At 38.5% G+C, this 17,457-nt stretch overlaps 1 protein-coding gene across 1 annotated transcript; it reads right to left on the reverse strand.

The window, feature by feature from the left end:
- Positions 1-2,092: 2,092 nt before the first annotated feature.
- Positions 2,093-16,912, reverse strand: LOC122886432 (phospholipid phosphatase-related protein type 5-like). Its single transcript, XM_044218654.1, has 6 exons — positions 16,626-16,912; positions 10,444-10,576; positions 6,741-6,991; positions 6,415-6,591; positions 4,309-4,449; positions 2,093-3,956 (listed from the first exon to the last, which is right to left on the reverse strand). Exons 1-6 carry the CDS (start codon positions 16,827-16,829, stop codon positions 3,927-3,929), a joined length of 936 nt encoding a protein of 311 aa, XP_044074589.1. The 5' UTR covers positions 16,830-16,912; the 3' UTR covers positions 2,093-3,926.
- Between the last annotated feature and the right edge of the window lie 545 nt (positions 16,913-17,457).

Below are 17,457 nucleotides of genomic sequence, written 5' to 3' on the forward strand. Positions count from 1 at the left end.
TGCATCCAACCTCCACTGGGAAACACTGTGCTCTCCATCCAGCCTGCTGACAGCCAGGGCCCAATTAGGACCCAAATGCAGCTGAATGAACTAACAAAACAAAAAAAGGAAAACGCTAAGACTCAAGCCCCAGTGGTGACAGTAGATCAAGCCCAGACCAACCAACAGTGGCACCTCAGACTCCAGCCAAGCCAAAGACTCAAGTCCAGGCACAGGCCCCACGAGGACAAGAACAGGCAGCACCTGTTAATTCAGCCACAGCATCACTGCCACTAATCCATGTCCGTGTCAAACCGTGGGGGTACAGGAAGCTATTTTTTTGCTTAGTACTTCTGTTCCTGTGTGCACAAAAGAGTTTCCCTTCGGGGATCAATAAAGTATTTCTGATTCTGATTGCTCTGCAGGCTGAGTGGAGGGAAGCTGGGATGGGCAGAGCTGGCTGTTGGCAGCTGGCTGTGTGGATGTATCAGTAGGTGCCAGGGTGTTGTTGGGCTGAGAGCAGAGAGACAAGGCAGGGTTTTGAGAGCTCCTTTTTCTATTCTCAGCATCCTCCTTCACTTTGGCTAACTGAGCACGGAGCACACTGTTCTCTTGTTTGAGTGCCTCTAGACTTCCTCTGAGGTCAGACGCCAAGGCCTGGTTGTCTCTCTTTAGCTGCTGGAGCTCCTCTGTAAGCTGTGTTGTCTGGATGGTCAGACAGCCTGGCTTGGGTCAGCTCTTTGAATTCAGCAAAGTCCAGCTCCAGCAGGGCCATACTCTCCTTCAGCTGGTTGGTGGTGCTGGCAGGTGTGGGAGGAGCAGAACAAGGTGGTGGGGTTCCTTAATAGGCTCTCATCATCTTCACACACTGATCCTCTTGGTGTCCACCTCAGCTTTCAACAGGGGAAATTCTTCTTGAAAGGACTCCAGGTTTTCCCTTCGACCATGACCTTTCCTTTGGTGTAGTATGTGATGCTAAGCAGAGGGTCATCCTTGTCAAGGTGTTTATCTTTACAGATCTTTAATCTGCCTCCTGAGCTGATGCCCTCGCTGGATATGTATGCATATTTGCTGCACAGAGTATCTTTCCAGATGTAGATGGAATCAGTGAAGAATATGAGGTTGTTCTTCTTCATTCCTTCTTTTTGTTGGGTGTAGTCAGTGAAGGACCTCTGAGTTTTCACAGAGTGTCTGCTCCTTGTGTTTCTCCCTAGCTGTTCCACTCTTACAGTTAGCAGGGTACTGAATCTCCTTGCTCTCTACTCTGAGAGCTGGGCTGTGCTGCCTGCTGATCGGTTTCCATGGCAACCACTTGTTTACTCCAAGGGAAGCTAGGCTAACAATTTACTTTGCTAGCTTTTATAGCCTACAAACACTGGCAAAAAACTGAAGTATGCACGGTTTACCAGATATATTAATATTACCAACAAGGATCCTTTAACTTGTCTTTTTGTCTTTATAAAGTACCTCTTCTGTTAGCTTCTTTAGTTTCTCCTTTGGAACAGTGGCAGGTAGCTGCTAGCTATCTTGACAGCCAGTTGTTTTGATTTAAAAAAAAATATATCCAAAGATGAAATTTCCTCTTCTGTTCTTGTTGATTAATGTGGTTACCTCTTTTTTAGAGTCCTTTCTGAAAATTATTTGAAGGCTATTTTGCAAAATGTCCCACTTTTTTAGGTCCAAGTTTGAGATGTATTCAGGAGCTCATCTTTTGGTGCAACTACTCTTATGGAATCTCTCTCTTGCTCTCTCTCAACCCAACTGGTTGAGGCAGATGGCAGCCCATCTGGTTCTGCTTGAGGTTTCTGCATGTTAAAATGGATTTTTCCTTTGCCACTGTCGCCAAGTGCTTGCTCATTTTGGGAATTGTTGGGTCTCTGTAAATAATAAAAAGTGTACAGTCTAGACCTGGGATGAGTGCAATGAGATAAATTCCGTTATGAATTGGCGCTGTATAAATAAAATTGATCAGGGAGGGTAATAGTTATTATAGATTATTGTTATAGGTTATTATTATTATTCTTAGGGTCCTTTGTTAAGGGTAGTGGCTATATCTGAAACCGTAGTGTGATGAAGGTATTAGGAAAATTAGAATCAAGATAGCACAGTAAAATGCAATTAAAATGAAAATTACATTTAATTTTTAAGCATTTGCAGGGGGAGTTCAGCTACTGTCCAATCCAAGAACAACTGTATGGTACAGCAGAGCAGCTTTGAGTGAAGAGCATAGATCTCTACTGAAGGGAAGTCACTGCCTTCCCAGTAACATGTCTGATACTTTTTGTTTTCATAATCTGTTACTGTAACTTAATCTGTTACTCTTCTTTCCTGCACAATAACCCAAACGTCACAGACAAAAAAAAAGTCATCACATCACTGGACAAACAATTTCAAAAGTATGCAAATTAATATAACACCTTGAAACACAATGCATCTGTTTATATATCATAATCATATATAAAGAAATTATTAAAATAGTCAGTATGAATTTGAGCCGAAATCAGTCAGTCATGACAGCTACATGGCAACTTGAGTCAAGCTCCTACTTCATTGCGACACTAAATAACAGTATATTTACATCTGCACATATTAAACTACAGCTATTTCAGAAGAGACAAACATGTGTTCATATATGTAGTATATCAACTTTATAATAGTTTACAGAATGAAACAAGGAAATGCCCAATGGACCTTGGCCTGGAGTTTGGAACCTCTCAGTTAATTTTCGATTTCCAAGGGGCGTTATCAACAGGCAAAGACCAAAATGCCTTCAAATCTGGACCTGTAACGCTACTCTGTCACTAAATTGAGACACAGCTGTCTATCAAACCCGCCCCATATTAGATAAATGTGATTGACCCGACCGAATCCAGGATGGTGGAAATCTGTTTGAATGGGAGAGGGACAAGACCAAATGAAACATGAGCTCGGCAGATTCGTCTGGTTCCCAGGCTAACTGGCCCTCTCAGGAACAAAACACATCATACAACCTGATATATCCCGGTTTCAGGTCGGTAGTGTCTGAGAAGAAAACATTTTGGATACACGCTAGAATGTATTAGAATAGTAGGATGAGTAGTAAGGGGCATTGCATGAAGTACAAAACTAGGTAAGTGCATAAAAAATAAATTATCTATTTGCTGGCCTGTGAGCTTGAAGAAATACACAACACTGTACTTTCAAACATGATACATTCAACAAACAAAAAAAAGAAATGCAAATAAATTACAAAATAAAGCTATATGTAACCAAAACAACAAAACTGGAATTATGCAACGAAACAACTATACTGAGATGACAGCAAGGACATCCTGTTTTTTTTAATTTTGCAGAACCTCGACATGTTCTATGAACTTTGCTATTGCCCTGAGTCATAGACAGCTGGAGGGAAACTGTGACCACTAACCACAGATATAACCACCATGAATATATTTACATTATTTCATACAGACGCTTTATGACGTATAATATGAATTCATGGTACATCCTTTACTACATGTCATATCAGACATGAGGATACATGTATCATCATTTACAGTATAGCATTAATATATCATATACCTTGGTATAGTTACAATAAACAAGTTAGACTATAGTCAAAGTGACTGGTACAATAGATTTTGTCTGATACCATTGTTATTGCCAAAATCAATACCACATTTGCGATAAACACTTTTTATTTTGCATCTTTTTAAAATGCACCTGCTAGAACAGCGCCCTCTTTGTGTTTTGTAAAGAAAAGCAGCAGATAAAGCAGATATCAAGCAAAACTGATTTGGCAGCACCCAATGTAAAAGCAGATGCATGTAGTGACCGCTTGTTTGCAGTAATTATATTAATCAAGATTAAGGTGGTGGTGACTAATTCATTTTCAAATGGTCCAAGTGTGACATAGAGTAGGTGACTTCCATTTCCCCTTGGTCATGTAGTGGGGTGGGGGGTTATAGTCATGTGATTTCTGTGAAGAATCCTGGGCTCTATAGGAGCAGAAAAGAAAAATAGAATTTGTACATTGTTGCAGAATAATCATATCATCATTGTCTGAGTTGTCCTGACAACTGTTGAAAGTTTCCATGGTGCTTCCATGGAGTATTGTGAAAATTTCAGTGTTTATATACTGTTTCATAATTGTCAAGACACTGTGACGAGTGACACTCCCTTTAGTAAAGTGTTTTTGCTTTTGATATACTTTCAATTTATGTCATTTCAGAAAAACAGCAAATATGGACATAATGATTTTCATATACAATATGGTATATTGTGCACTCTTATATATGTTATTTGAGAAAATGAAAACAAAAACTTACATGTGTAATATGTTTGCTTTACCTGTGTAACAATGTATTTGTCACTGGTTTCCATGGTGTGATTAATTTGGGGTGAAGCCTCATCAGTGTTTGCTGTTCCTGCATCTGAGGTACTCTGAGAAATCACAGGTCTCTTTTTAAAATATTGAACCACAAACACCACCTGGAAAGAGAGAAAGAAGAAGAAACATTGGCTAGTTATTTTAATCATTTGGAATGATTTCTTCCAGACAAATCAACTGTTTGCATGACCAAAAAAGGTTATTTGTAGGAAAATACATAGACAAACACAGTCATACAACAAAAGAGTAAACCTAACACAAAGACCTGTATTAGGGGACTTATACTGAGGTATTTCCATTGTGACTGGAGGGAGACAGACATCATTATTGTTTAGATTGTTTCTGTGACCCATCTTTTTGTCCCAGCCAAGACTGTTGTGCATGACTTGTTACAGAAAAGAGGAATTCAAGTTCGTTCAAGCAACAACAACTTCTGTGCTTTGTGTATATGTGTCCTGCAGCAAGTTAGTCCATTAGACCAGTTTTCCATTAAGGATGATGTACAGTGGCAGAGTGGTGGTCTGACTCTCTGAAAAGAGGCTCTGAGATTCTCTGGTCAGCTTGAAAAACTACCTTTAAAATGTGACATATGTGAGGGAAAGTAATTTATTTTAAATCAATACTGTAATCAAATAAGGGTACAAATAAGGGACAGAATCCGAGGAACAGTGTAATCTGCATTGTCTGTCTGTCTCATAGGCAAATGGAAGGTTTACACAAAGGTTCAAGACTTGGAATTGATTACTTTTGATTTATTTGACAGATTTGTTGATTTTATTAATGGATTTATTGATTTCTAAAATGATTTATCTTTTGTAAATTCAGTTCATTCAACTGTTTTCTGGACATTACAGCTGTAATTTTGACTTATTCAGACTCTTCCTGTGTTTACAGTATGGGTTGTTCTGTAGTAGAATTACAGATGAAGCTAACAGACTACAGTTGAGTCTGCTGGATGTTAAGCCGAGCCTGACAAAGCAGAGCTTTGAATATGGAAATTGGAAGTGAGCCTGATAAAGGACAGCAGATCCTGACACCAGACCACCAAACCAGGCTACAGGTGAGGAACCTCTCAAACCATTATGAATCCCACAAGGTTTATAGGCAAAGGGGCTGCTGTACCTAACGAAACAATTGGGTTAGGCAGAAATTAAGGCCAAGCACATCGCCCCCTGCTGTGAGAAGGTCATCGTCCCCTTTTAGTTGCCCTACTTTCTGAACCATGCCGCCAGTCATTATCAAATGTGCTTGATATTTTTGTCGGTGATCTTCTAGTGTGAACTGTCTGATGAGCAGAACTGGAAATTACATCAGGTAGAGTGAGATTACTTTCAACTAAATAACACCTTGTAGGAACTAAACATGATCATGTTTAGGTACTGTATCTTGAGATTATAGAAATTCCACATGCACCAAGGTTGTTTTCAATTACTCTGGCTGATTAGACCTCTAGTCAGGTTGAATCATGTGATATTACCAAACTCTATGTACTAATACAGTCTGTACGCACTCACATAGTCTTGAGAAGAGGTCTAATCAGGAAATGTCAGTGAAAATATTGAGCTGTTTGTTAGCATTAGCAATATGCTACAATCTGTTGACTGCACAGTGTAAGAGACATTATGCAGGTCAACTGCTGCCAATAAGTATCTCTGAGGGTTGAACTTATTATATTATGTATATTATTTTTACTGTGGTAGAGTGGCTTCTCATTACAGAGAGATGTATAACACTAAAGTGTGAACTTAATATAAAAACACGTCAGTAGGACAAACTGTGAAATTCTAATTTGAATGGCTTGTGAACATAATTTTACGAGCCTGAATTGAGAAATATATTCATCTCTCAATGACAGATTAATTAACTGACACCCAATTAGATCATTCATAGTGTCACCTCATACATGTTAATTATTAAATGACTAGATAAGTCACATTATTTAACATTTTATATGTAGGCTTACCAATAATATACAAAAAAAATACTGAACATACAATGAGCAACTGAATAATTGTCTTTAGATGAGTGCATATGTGCTACTACAGCTCTTAAGATGAATAACTGACCAGAAAGACAGCAATAGCTCCCCCAATGGCTTGTCCTGCAATGACATCACTGCAGTGGTTTCGGTACTCGGCCACTCTGTTGATGCCTGTTAGCACAGCCAGGCTGACCAATGAGAGACTGAGGAGGGGGCCAGTCAGATGACCTCCACTGGAACCGACACAGGACATGACATACATCTGAAAAGGGAGATTTCTTTCTGTGACACTCTTCAGAACCAGTGTTATATGGTAAGGTAGGGCTCATACAATAGCGTGATGAAGGTAAACTGGTTTATGCTCGTGTCTGCATATTTCCAGCACTTGTTACATTAAAAAGAGCCACTCACTGCCAGGTAAACAGCTGTGTACAGACTCAGTGCAGCCTCTTTGGAGGGGAAAGTCTTTCTGGCTCTCATGATGTCATCAGGATCACCAGTACAAGCATCTGACTGGCTGACAAAGTGTACCGTGTCCTGGCAGCCAAGGGCAGTGTAATTGGGCTGGCAAACAGACAGGAAGTGAGGAGCCAGATTTCCTGTGACCAGCTGACCTGCGTTGACAAAGACGTCTGTTGTAAACAGACCGAAAACATACACACCTACAGAGAAACATACACAGATTAGATTATTTACATTTGTATACAAATCGTAGCATCTTGCCATATCATGTTACATTTGCATATAGTAAGACAGCAGAGACAAACTTTATTGAAAATACATTTGAAATAAATAATTCACATCAACACAGTGGTGGAGGAAGTATTCAGATCCTTTACTTAAGTAAAAGTAGCAATACTGCAATATAAAAAAAAATATATATATATAGCACCTTTTAAGAGCAGATGTCACAAAGAGCTTCACAACAGAAAAAAACAAATAAGAGAGAGAACAATAGACATTAAATGCAGACGACCAGCTTAAAAAAAAGGCAAAACAAAAATAAAGAAAACAAATTAAACAAAAGCAAGTCTAAACAAATAGGTCTTGAGCTGCTTTTTAAAAGGTGTCATTAGTGTCCACAGATTTTAAGTCCAATGGGAGAGAATTCCAAAGTTTAGGAGTTACAACCTCAAAAGCACAGTCTCCTTTTGTCTTGAGCCTGGAGCGAGGAACAACTATAGAATGTATATAAAGATGGACGATGGAAGATGTTCGTTTTTTTGATAAGTTTGGTTTTAATAAGTTATTTGAAGCTATAAAAACAGGGTTTCACATCATGACTGACAGCTGAGCCCTGCTCGCGGTTGAGTCGGCTGGGTGTATGGGTGGGACCTCGATACTACAGCTCCAAATGACGTCAAAAGCACAAGATTGCTGTGCCCCTATCCAGAATATTTTGGCTTCATTACAGTCTATGGGGAGGAAGTGGAGACGTGTCATCCATCTATATATGCAGTCTATGGGAACAACCAACAAACCCTGATCAGAGAACCTCAGATTCCTACTGGTGTTATATGGCTACAGTATCTCTTTAATGTAGACAGGTGCCTGATCATGCAAGGCTCTAAACGTGATTACAAGAATCTTAAACTGGATCCTGAATTTGATGGGAAGCCAGTGTAAAGTAATCAGGTTTGGTGTTACATGAGACCTTTTGGAGGACTTGGTCAGAAGCTTGGCAGCAGCATTTTGGACCACTTGTAAGCTGTTCAGGGATGTCTTTCAAAGACAGGTGAAAAGGGAATTGCAGTAATCGTGACAGGATCAAATAAACGCATGTATCGTCATCTCCATCTCAGCTATCGACACAATGGCCCTGAGTTAAGCAATGTTTCTCAGCTGGCAGAAACAGGAGCGCTCAAAACAATTCACATGCTGGTCAAGACTCAAAGCCTGGCCCATAGAAATGCCTAGATTACAGAGGGTAGGTTTAACAGAAGAGGATAAAGAGCCAAGACTTTCCATCACATTTGGGACAGCGCCATCTGGGACAGAAATAAGAACTTCTGTTTTTTCAGTATTTAGCTGTGGAAAATTATCTGCCATCCAATTTATAGAGTTGAGGCAATTCAGTAGAACAGATAGTTTTGAAACATTTTGAGGCTTAAACAAAATGTAATTGTAAAAATGTAATCGTCTGCATAACAATGCAAGGAGATACCTTCAAAATGACTTATTATCTACCTGGAAGCAAGTACAATGCAATCAGGCCCAGGACAGAACCTTGTAGAACACCACAAAACAGAGATTCAGTTGATAAGGCATAATTGTGAACTGAAGGTCACAACAAAGAAGGTCTTGTCTGACAGGTACGAGAAGAACCAATCCAAAGCTGATCCAGAGATGCCCACCCACTGCCTGAGCCTCTCAACCAATACACAGTGGACCACAGTATCAGAAGCAGCACTGACGTCTAATAGTACCAATAAAGAGCATTCTCCTGCATCACCCTGCATTAACAGATAATTTGAGACTATAAGAATGCAACTGATGGAAACCAGACTGAAACTCGAAAATGTCGTGCTCATCTAAGACAGCTGTAAGCTGTGAAATGTGAAATTTTTCAGTATCAAAAGGAAAACATTCAGAGTAGAAAAATGTGTCCAATGTGTGTTACAAATAAATTATTAGATTATTATTACTGATGCATTAATGTTTGAGTAGCATTATACTGTTGTAGTTGGTCAAGATGGAGCTAATTTGAACTATTATACCAACTGTTGGTGTGTTTAATCAATAACAATGCATCATATTTTATAAGGTCATCATATGTTTTATATGTAAAATCTTCATCTTCAAGTAACTAGTAACTATAACTGTAAAAATAATGTAGTGGAGTAAAAAGTACAATATTTCCCTCTGAATTGTAGTAAAGTAAAAGTAGTATAACATGGAAATACTCAAATACCTCAAATTTGTACTTAAGTACAGTACTTAGTTACATTACACCGCTGCATCAACATAGGTAATGCTACTTAATATAGTGTATGCTACAGTGTTAGCATGAAACCTACTATCGTGCACAGTTGTGTATGTATGAATAACTTTGCTAGCAGAGAAAGCAGCATTAACAACACAGCTGACATGAAATAAAGACCACCTGTTACATTGACCGTAATCCTGCTTGTTTAGTTCGGCAGCCCAGAGGTGCCATCATTACAGAAATATTTTGTCAGTATAACGAGAAAAGTATCTCGTCAGAATGACACATTATAATGATCGTAGAAAAGGTTTCAGTCGTAGTCATCTGGACACTGTTTTCAGAATCAAGACGTTTCGGCTCCCATCCGGAAGTCATTCTCAACTGTGAAAAATGGACCGGGAACTTAAGCCCTGCCCTCAGGAAGGAGTTTTCCTGAGTATCTGCTGATTACTCTGCCTAGTTTCACCTGAAACTGACCTAACTGTTTCCATGATGGCCCAGTAATCAGTAATCAGGCCTATTGTTTTCTGGCTGCACCTCATCACTCATAGTAATGAGGGAGCAGGGCATAAGTAACACAGAGTTCCCGGTCCATTTTTCACAATTGAGAATGACTTCCGGATGGGAGCCGAAACGTCTTGATTCTGAAAACAGTGTCCAGATGACTACGACTGAAACCTTTTCTACGATAGAACACTCCTGGACGAACCTGACTACACCGTCACATTATAATGATGTCTGCCATGTCTGAAATCCCTTCTGATGATCTCGTGTAACAAGACCATCATCTCATTATAATTTTCAAAGTCGTTTTACCAACACTATAGAGGAACATTTGAATGACCTGGTCAAGTCACAATCTGGTTATAATTACATAATGTTATAACAACAAGGTGTTTTCATGTGTCTGGACATAATGACATCAACACTGACTGGATATCCACATAAAAAATGCAGAATTTTCTCTTTAATAGCCACTGATGTAGAACACCTGGGAGACACCAGGAGAGCAATGGTGGATTTGATGTTTTGGACTGTATAACAATTTGGACCATTGTCATTCACATTTTTACCCATAAAATAAAACCTGATATTCAGTATAACCAGATACTACCAAAGATATGAAATTCTGAATAAAATATAACTAATATCAGTACAGGTTTAGTGCAATATTTGTACATAGATTACCGAGGAAACGGAAGGTCCTGCGCACCATGGGGTTCACGTAGCAACAGTCACCCATGACAACAACCTTCTCTTGGTCGTACAGGTTGTTTGAGTTGTAGTGAAGGAGGAAGATAACTAGCTCTACACCTGAAATCTGCAAAACAGAATGAAAAAACAAGATTAGTTTTGGAGGAGGCTATCTAAATACTTGGATTGTTGAATTGTTGGAATAAAGTTAACAGCGATGACGTTAACTGTCACACATGCTCATTTTCATACCCTAACTATTCCAATTATTCAGTTTGTCCTCCACAATATTTTCCCAGTGTGAAAAATCCTCTAAAACAGCATTCATACCATGATGGGAAATAGAAACCTTCCCCTGAAATCCATAACCTATGCACAGGAAATCTACAGGTTTCACTGTTTGTTTGCCATTCTGACGCGCAGTAAACTCACATGATGTATGTGGTAATTTCAGATGTACAGTAAGAAGTAGATCGGGACATACTGTATGCCTACCAAGAGGAACAGATCAAGGAGAAAATACTGCAGTCAGCTGTTAAAAGATTACTTTCAGCTATGCTAAGAATGACACATCAGATCATGAGCACTCAAATAATCACTGAGGTTTATCTTAAAAGCTTTCTCCAGAGTTTTTGGAAGAAAAAGAAGTTTTTAAAGTTGTGAGTTAAGTTTGTAATATGGGTAGATATGGGATTTTTTAAAATTTATTTTAAATGATCCTACTTAGCACTAGTTGCTAGATAACCATGTCAACGTTTGAAAGGATGTGTGGTCCCAAATTACTGAACAGCTACACTATTTCATGGTTTCTAAGAATTGTTCATGTGAATACAATGCACATTTTTATGCCGAATACATACAGGATTGGTTGAATTATCATTTTTGTATGTCATAATGGTAACACTTTATATTAAGGTACACATATTAGAAGCATATTGGCTCTTTATTATTCATTATAAAGCACTTATTCAGGGTATCTGCACATTTTTTAAGTACAAATTTAATGACTTTTAAGACCTTTTTAATACCTCCTAAAAGGAAAAAATAATTAATGCCTTATTCTGCATGACCATATTCTACAACTACTAGGCTATAAACTAAGAGTTTTCCCTCAATAACCTCCTAATTACTGCTTATTGATAGTAAGTAAGGAAGTTGTTGTACATGAATTACGATCTTAATATGCTTTGCTCAGTATGGGCCTTATAAGGTGGTAGTACCACAAGAGTCATTCTCCCTTAATAACACTTAATATGGTCTATTCTCATGTAACTAAACACAAAACTTTCTTTTTTCTTTCTAACTCAGAATATGTTCCCTATTCTAAAGTGAGGTCTTGCTCATAACTAATTTACTAGTAGTTTATCCCAAACAGGTTCCTTGTTCTAAGGTTGTCTCCTCTTCACACTTAAAGTAAATTCATTATTCACTACTTGTACAGTGTAGTGTGATGTATATACGTTTTACAAATAAACATTCATCAGGCTACTGCCATACCATTTTATTTTCATTAATGAGAAGGTAGTTATGTTAGCTAATGTGCACTGAATATTTCAGTTATTCAAATTCTGTAAAACTCAATAACAGTGTATACCGTAGTCTAGTTTGTCGATTTCTTTTGCTGTGGTAATGGTATTATTTTTTCCTTTTAGGAGGTATTAAAAAGGTCTTAAAAGTCATTAAAGTTGTACTTAAAAAATGTGCAGATACCCTGAATAAGTGCTTTATAATGACTAATAAAGAGCCAATATGCTACTAATATGCATACTAATAAGCAACTAGTTAATAGTGAATATGTGTACCTTAATATGAAAAGTGTTACCGTAATAGTAATAATAATAATATTCTTATATGCCTTTCGTTTGTTGAATATTTATCATGTAATTAATTATCTGTAATGTTCTTAAAAGCAGCAATAATTGATTTTCTTTTTTTGGCCACTTTGTGACAGCGCAATAAACACAACATTGACACATGTTATCACCTTAGTTGTGTCGATCATGTTAGCACATGTCTATAATTTAGACATCCAGTAGAGTAGTGATTAATGTAAATCCAATATTCACTCCACTTTTAGTTCTGTTTTGGTCTCTACCAACTCCTGAGAAAAACATCTGGCTCTTATCTGCTGCCAAATGCTGCACCATGCTCTATTAGTCAGTAACATTATCTGTCTGCTGTTTGGTGTTGGCAGTGATTGTACGGTGTGTTTATCAGAACTTTTCACTGAAGCTGCCTGCTGCTGCTGGAAACAAAGTTGATGAGAGCGGTGACACTTATATACAACAGTAAAGTTGCACACCTTAAAACCAAAACAATGAGCTGAAAGATCCTAAAACGTTCCACAGAGCTGAGGAGAACTGCAGAAGTGCTGATAATTCTCTGTAGGTCACCATGAGTGACCCCTTTCACATTACGCATAGCATTTGATCAATTTTTAATATAAAAATATTGATTAGTGCAGCTTTAAGACTTTCATCTCAATATGTTCTTTTGCTAACTGCAAGTTAAACTTACAGTAATTCATTGTGTATTTGAGACTTTTGTCAGATCTGTATGTGTTGATTAAACTTGGGTTTGCAAGTTATCAATTAAAACAATTAAGAAAAAAGGCGGGAGTAGGGAGGTGAGAGCTGGAGAAATGTACTGTGACTTTGAGAGAAACTGTCTTCTTTAAACCATGGCAAAGTTGAAGCAAGGACATAATCTAGTAGTTATACACTGCAGGTAAGTGATATATTGGAATTCCAACTAAAATATAGGTACTTTGTGGTAAACAAGAAAGGACTAGTGCCACTGGCAGAGGGGGTCTATGTACCTGACAACGGCCTTGAGGCCTGAGTGCTGTGACCATTTTTTCCTGCTGAGCTAGCAGCGCCAGAAGGTAAGTTTAAATTATTCTTTTTCCATTAACCTTAGTAACGTTATAATATTAACTACGTTACATAGGTCATGCTTTATGGTGGCCTTGATGTCAAGCTAATGCCCATGACCTTGTTCATGGTGGATTAATTTAATCAATAATGCTTTTGATAAAAAGTATAAAATGTAATAATATAACCATTTGGTTTAGTTTTTAAATGTGACCACAATATTAATTTTTTATTTCATGCTCAACCTTTTTCTTGACATCCTTCATCCCCCCCAACAGAACACGAGTTAGCTAGTTTGCTAGTGTCCACTAACCAGTTGAGGCTAAAAGTTACTAAAAGGGGGCGATGCATGTTTGCATGAGAGCGGGGCACTCACAGATTGGACAGCAGAGCAGAGAGGCCACAGTGTTAATGAGACGGACTTTGGGTTAGGTTTAGAGCTTGCAAACTAACTTAAAACGAACGTCAATTGTAGGTATACAATAGTTAAGCCTAATTAAAGGGGCATCTGAAAACAGTTTAATTATTGTTACTTTGAGGGTGAGACAACCAGCCCCTCCTGCCTTTACCAGCGGTGTGGGCCTTCACATCAGCAGCAGAGAGGATGACAGGAGAGGATCAGTGATGCCACAGGGCTGTTAGCCAGTTTAATGTAAACCATTGAGTAGTACAACAATATGTATAGTTATTTATTTTAATGTTTGCCAACTGAGTATAGCATAGAAATCCTGTGTTTTGTTGCTTGTTGTTTTGTCATCTGTCTGTTTCAGCTACGTGCCGAGTTCAGAATTGTCACTAAAGACCTGCTGGAGTCATTCCGGGATGGACTAGATGCTTTGGTGCCAAGTCTTCTAGCTGTACAAAGCAGCTGCTGAATATGGCACGTTGACCCTGAGCAGTGTTCTGCATTGTTTTCAAAAGGAGGTACGTAAAAAAAAAGAAGCTTTTCCTAACTTCCCTGTACTAAAATTAGGATTCTAGCTTAGGTATCGCATTCAACTACTCTTGTCTGTTTTTGTAGGACATAAACCAAAACAGAACAGCTGCCCTACCTTGTCTTCTGCACTACTTTTCAGAGCATTCCTCAGACATAATCAGGATGTGTGACGTAAGACACTGTATTTACACATTTCAAACCATACACCCCCGACATTGACAGGGTTTCCACCTTAAAAAGTCTAAAAGCCAATAATCAGAATTTTAGGGCCTAAAAAGTTTTAAAATGTCTTGAATACAATTAATATATATAATATACTATCAATATATTTTGATAGGTCTTACAATGATTGATCATGTTTAGATTAAGTTGATTATCTAAACAGCAAATTGACATTACTTATATAATGTGGCGTTAACTTCTGTCGCCACAGAAAAACCTCAGTGTTGAGCAGGGATTTGTAGTCTTCGCTGCCCCTTTCTCTCCTTCTCTCTGTGTCGGTCACTGCTTCCATGAGGGTGAATCTGAGCTCCTCTTACACATACACACACACCACGGGAAAAATAAAACAGACTTTCGGTTATTGCTCGTTGTCACAGTGCAACAAAGTCTGCCAATAATGTAGATAATACACGCAAATTATTTAACACCTGTTGAAACAGCAGGACATGCTGCTTGCCCCACAGACAACTCTGTCACCCCTCCATTTACCGCCAGTACGTTTCACTCAGACAGACAGTGTGTAGCTCATTATGCTAATAGAAAGTTGTCATGAACGATCTCAAAATGACCAAGTATATCTAACGATTGAGCCTAATTCACTATATATGTGTGTGTTGTATATATTTTATAGCATTTATTTATTAGAATGGCAGTGATGTTTTAAATTTGGAGATGTCACTTAAGGTGTGTATGTCTTCATATGTCTTCAGGCTCATAGAGAAACCCTAGATGTGATAAAGAAAGGAATGCAGGTTGGACTGTTTATTGGACACGGAGGCCCTCTGCAAGATGCATTTCCTTTGGAAGTCTTTAATGTGCCTGTGCCTCAGAGTTGTGCCCACAGGCTTTGCCATGTTAATGGGAGCAATCTACTGCCTTAACCTCGAGTACCCCCCTAATATGAAGTACTCCTTGAGTTCCTTCAGAGAGTCATCATGAACATTAAACCGGACCAATGCTCAGCAATAATCCATGGGCTCAGAAATAAACTGCTTAAGATATCGCCTGTAAACAAATGACTCAACATTACCTCTAGCCCCTACTAGGAGGAAGCTTCACACATTGTTCATGTTTTCAACAGTATAGTTTGTACAGGGCAGGTCAGGTATGGACAACGCAAGTCAAGTATGGATGAAAAATGAAAAGGTGAAAAGCATTACATACTGCTCCGAACTGTAGGTTTGGTATAGTTTAAATGTGCACTAACTTCCACATATAATAAAAAACAAACAATCTTTCTTTAGAATTGTGTTAAAGGAATCTTTTAGACATGGAAGTTTATTGTATGGTTTTATGAAGCTCTCAGTATCCCACATTTTGCCTCTGCACAACCCCACCCTACCTTATCTCTTTCTCCATCTCTCTCTTATTCTCTCACTCCCGCTTTTGAAAGTATGTGTTTGATTAACACCGGCTTTTTGGGCCTTTACAATGTAGAACATTGTTCTTGTTCATAGTGAGATTTTATGAACCTGTTGTCGTTCTCTCACATTTTTACTCATTGTATAACACCTGCCCATCTGTCCCTCTTTCCCCAGCGCTCCCAGTCAACATATGTGGGGCCCATGTGTTAAAACACAACTGTTTCTATGTTAAGGCATGTTTAAGATGTATGAATGTGCAACATTATTCTTGTTCATTTCAAGATTTTATGAACCTGTTGTCATTGCACAACCCCATTTACCTTTGTTGTAGCAGCAGCAACTGGCCAGTTTTCTAACAAGGGATCATTTCATGTAAACTAACCCTCTTTGTGTCCACAAGTCTTTCATAATACCTCTGTCTCTCTTTCTCTTTAAACTTTGTCTTGTTACTTGTCACTCTTTTATTCTCTTGTTGAGATTGGCTACATTAATTTAAACAGGCATCAAGCAAGATATGAATGCTGTAGGGAGGCATAACCTAGCTAATTAGAGCACAGAGTCAACAAACATCAGGAAAATTAGTAGTAATGTCTTTCAATTAATCTTTAATGAAAGATAACAGGTGGGAATGTGAATTTGAAAACAAGTAATATGTATTGCCCCGTTAACATGTATGACTGGGGTCCTCTCTGTATCTTTCTTTCCAGTAGCATCATTATCTTCCCCACGACAAAGAAAATCATCTTCTGATGATTGTGTTTAAATCACAGTTAGACTTACCAGTACAACAGGCAGTCCACCCACCACAGAGTACAGAATTACGGGCTGTATGCGGCTGTCCTGTTCAGGTCCAGGATCTGGCTTAGTTAAAGTTGGGTCTCTGCAGATGAAGCCCTGCTGTGCCGGACTGAAAGTGTCAGTGAACTCACAGTAGTAAACCAGCATCACTGTAGCTGCCAAAATCACCACCTGGAAGTACAACATGGTACAGCCTCCAACGATCTGATCTTAAGGTCCTGGATACTGTTACCACAGTGATGAGGAATTCAGTCGTACAAGGTCCTGGATACTGTTACCACAGTGATGAGGAATTCAGTCGTACAAGGTCCTGGATACTGTTCCAACGATGATGAAAAATCCGACTTCCAATTACTACTGTTGTTTCAAATCCGATTTTGTCAATTTCTGGTTGGTGTTATACTCATTCCTAGTTAATGTCACCCACCATGATGCTTTATAGTCCAATTTTGTAACAGTTATTACATATAACCCTGTTGTCTTTTGAAGAATACTCCAGTGCAAATATCAAACCACAGATGATGACGATAGTGAAGACGATGATGATTTGCCCCTCAGAGACAGTCGTTCTTCTTTGCCTTTTTTGTGATTCTGTAAGAGGGAAACCTTGTCCTTCCGCTTCTGTGAATTTCCTGAATCATCTGACTGCAGTGTACCCGGGAATTCATTCTATTTCACTGAACAATCTCTAAAGAGCCACTTGCAGTCTACTGAACACAAACTCACATCAGTACTTGTGAGTAAGATTAAGTGGAAGGCAGAGTTTGCCGATTGGATCAGGGTTTTTTTTAATGTAAAGCATTAAAAACATGTA

Source organism: Siniperca chuatsi, linkage group LG13, assembly GCF_020085105.1.
Source record: "Siniperca chuatsi isolate FFG_IHB_CAS linkage group LG13, ASM2008510v1, whole genome shotgun sequence".
NCBI classification, from domain to species: domain Eukaryota; kingdom Metazoa; phylum Chordata; class Actinopteri; order Centrarchiformes; family Sinipercidae; genus Siniperca; species Siniperca chuatsi.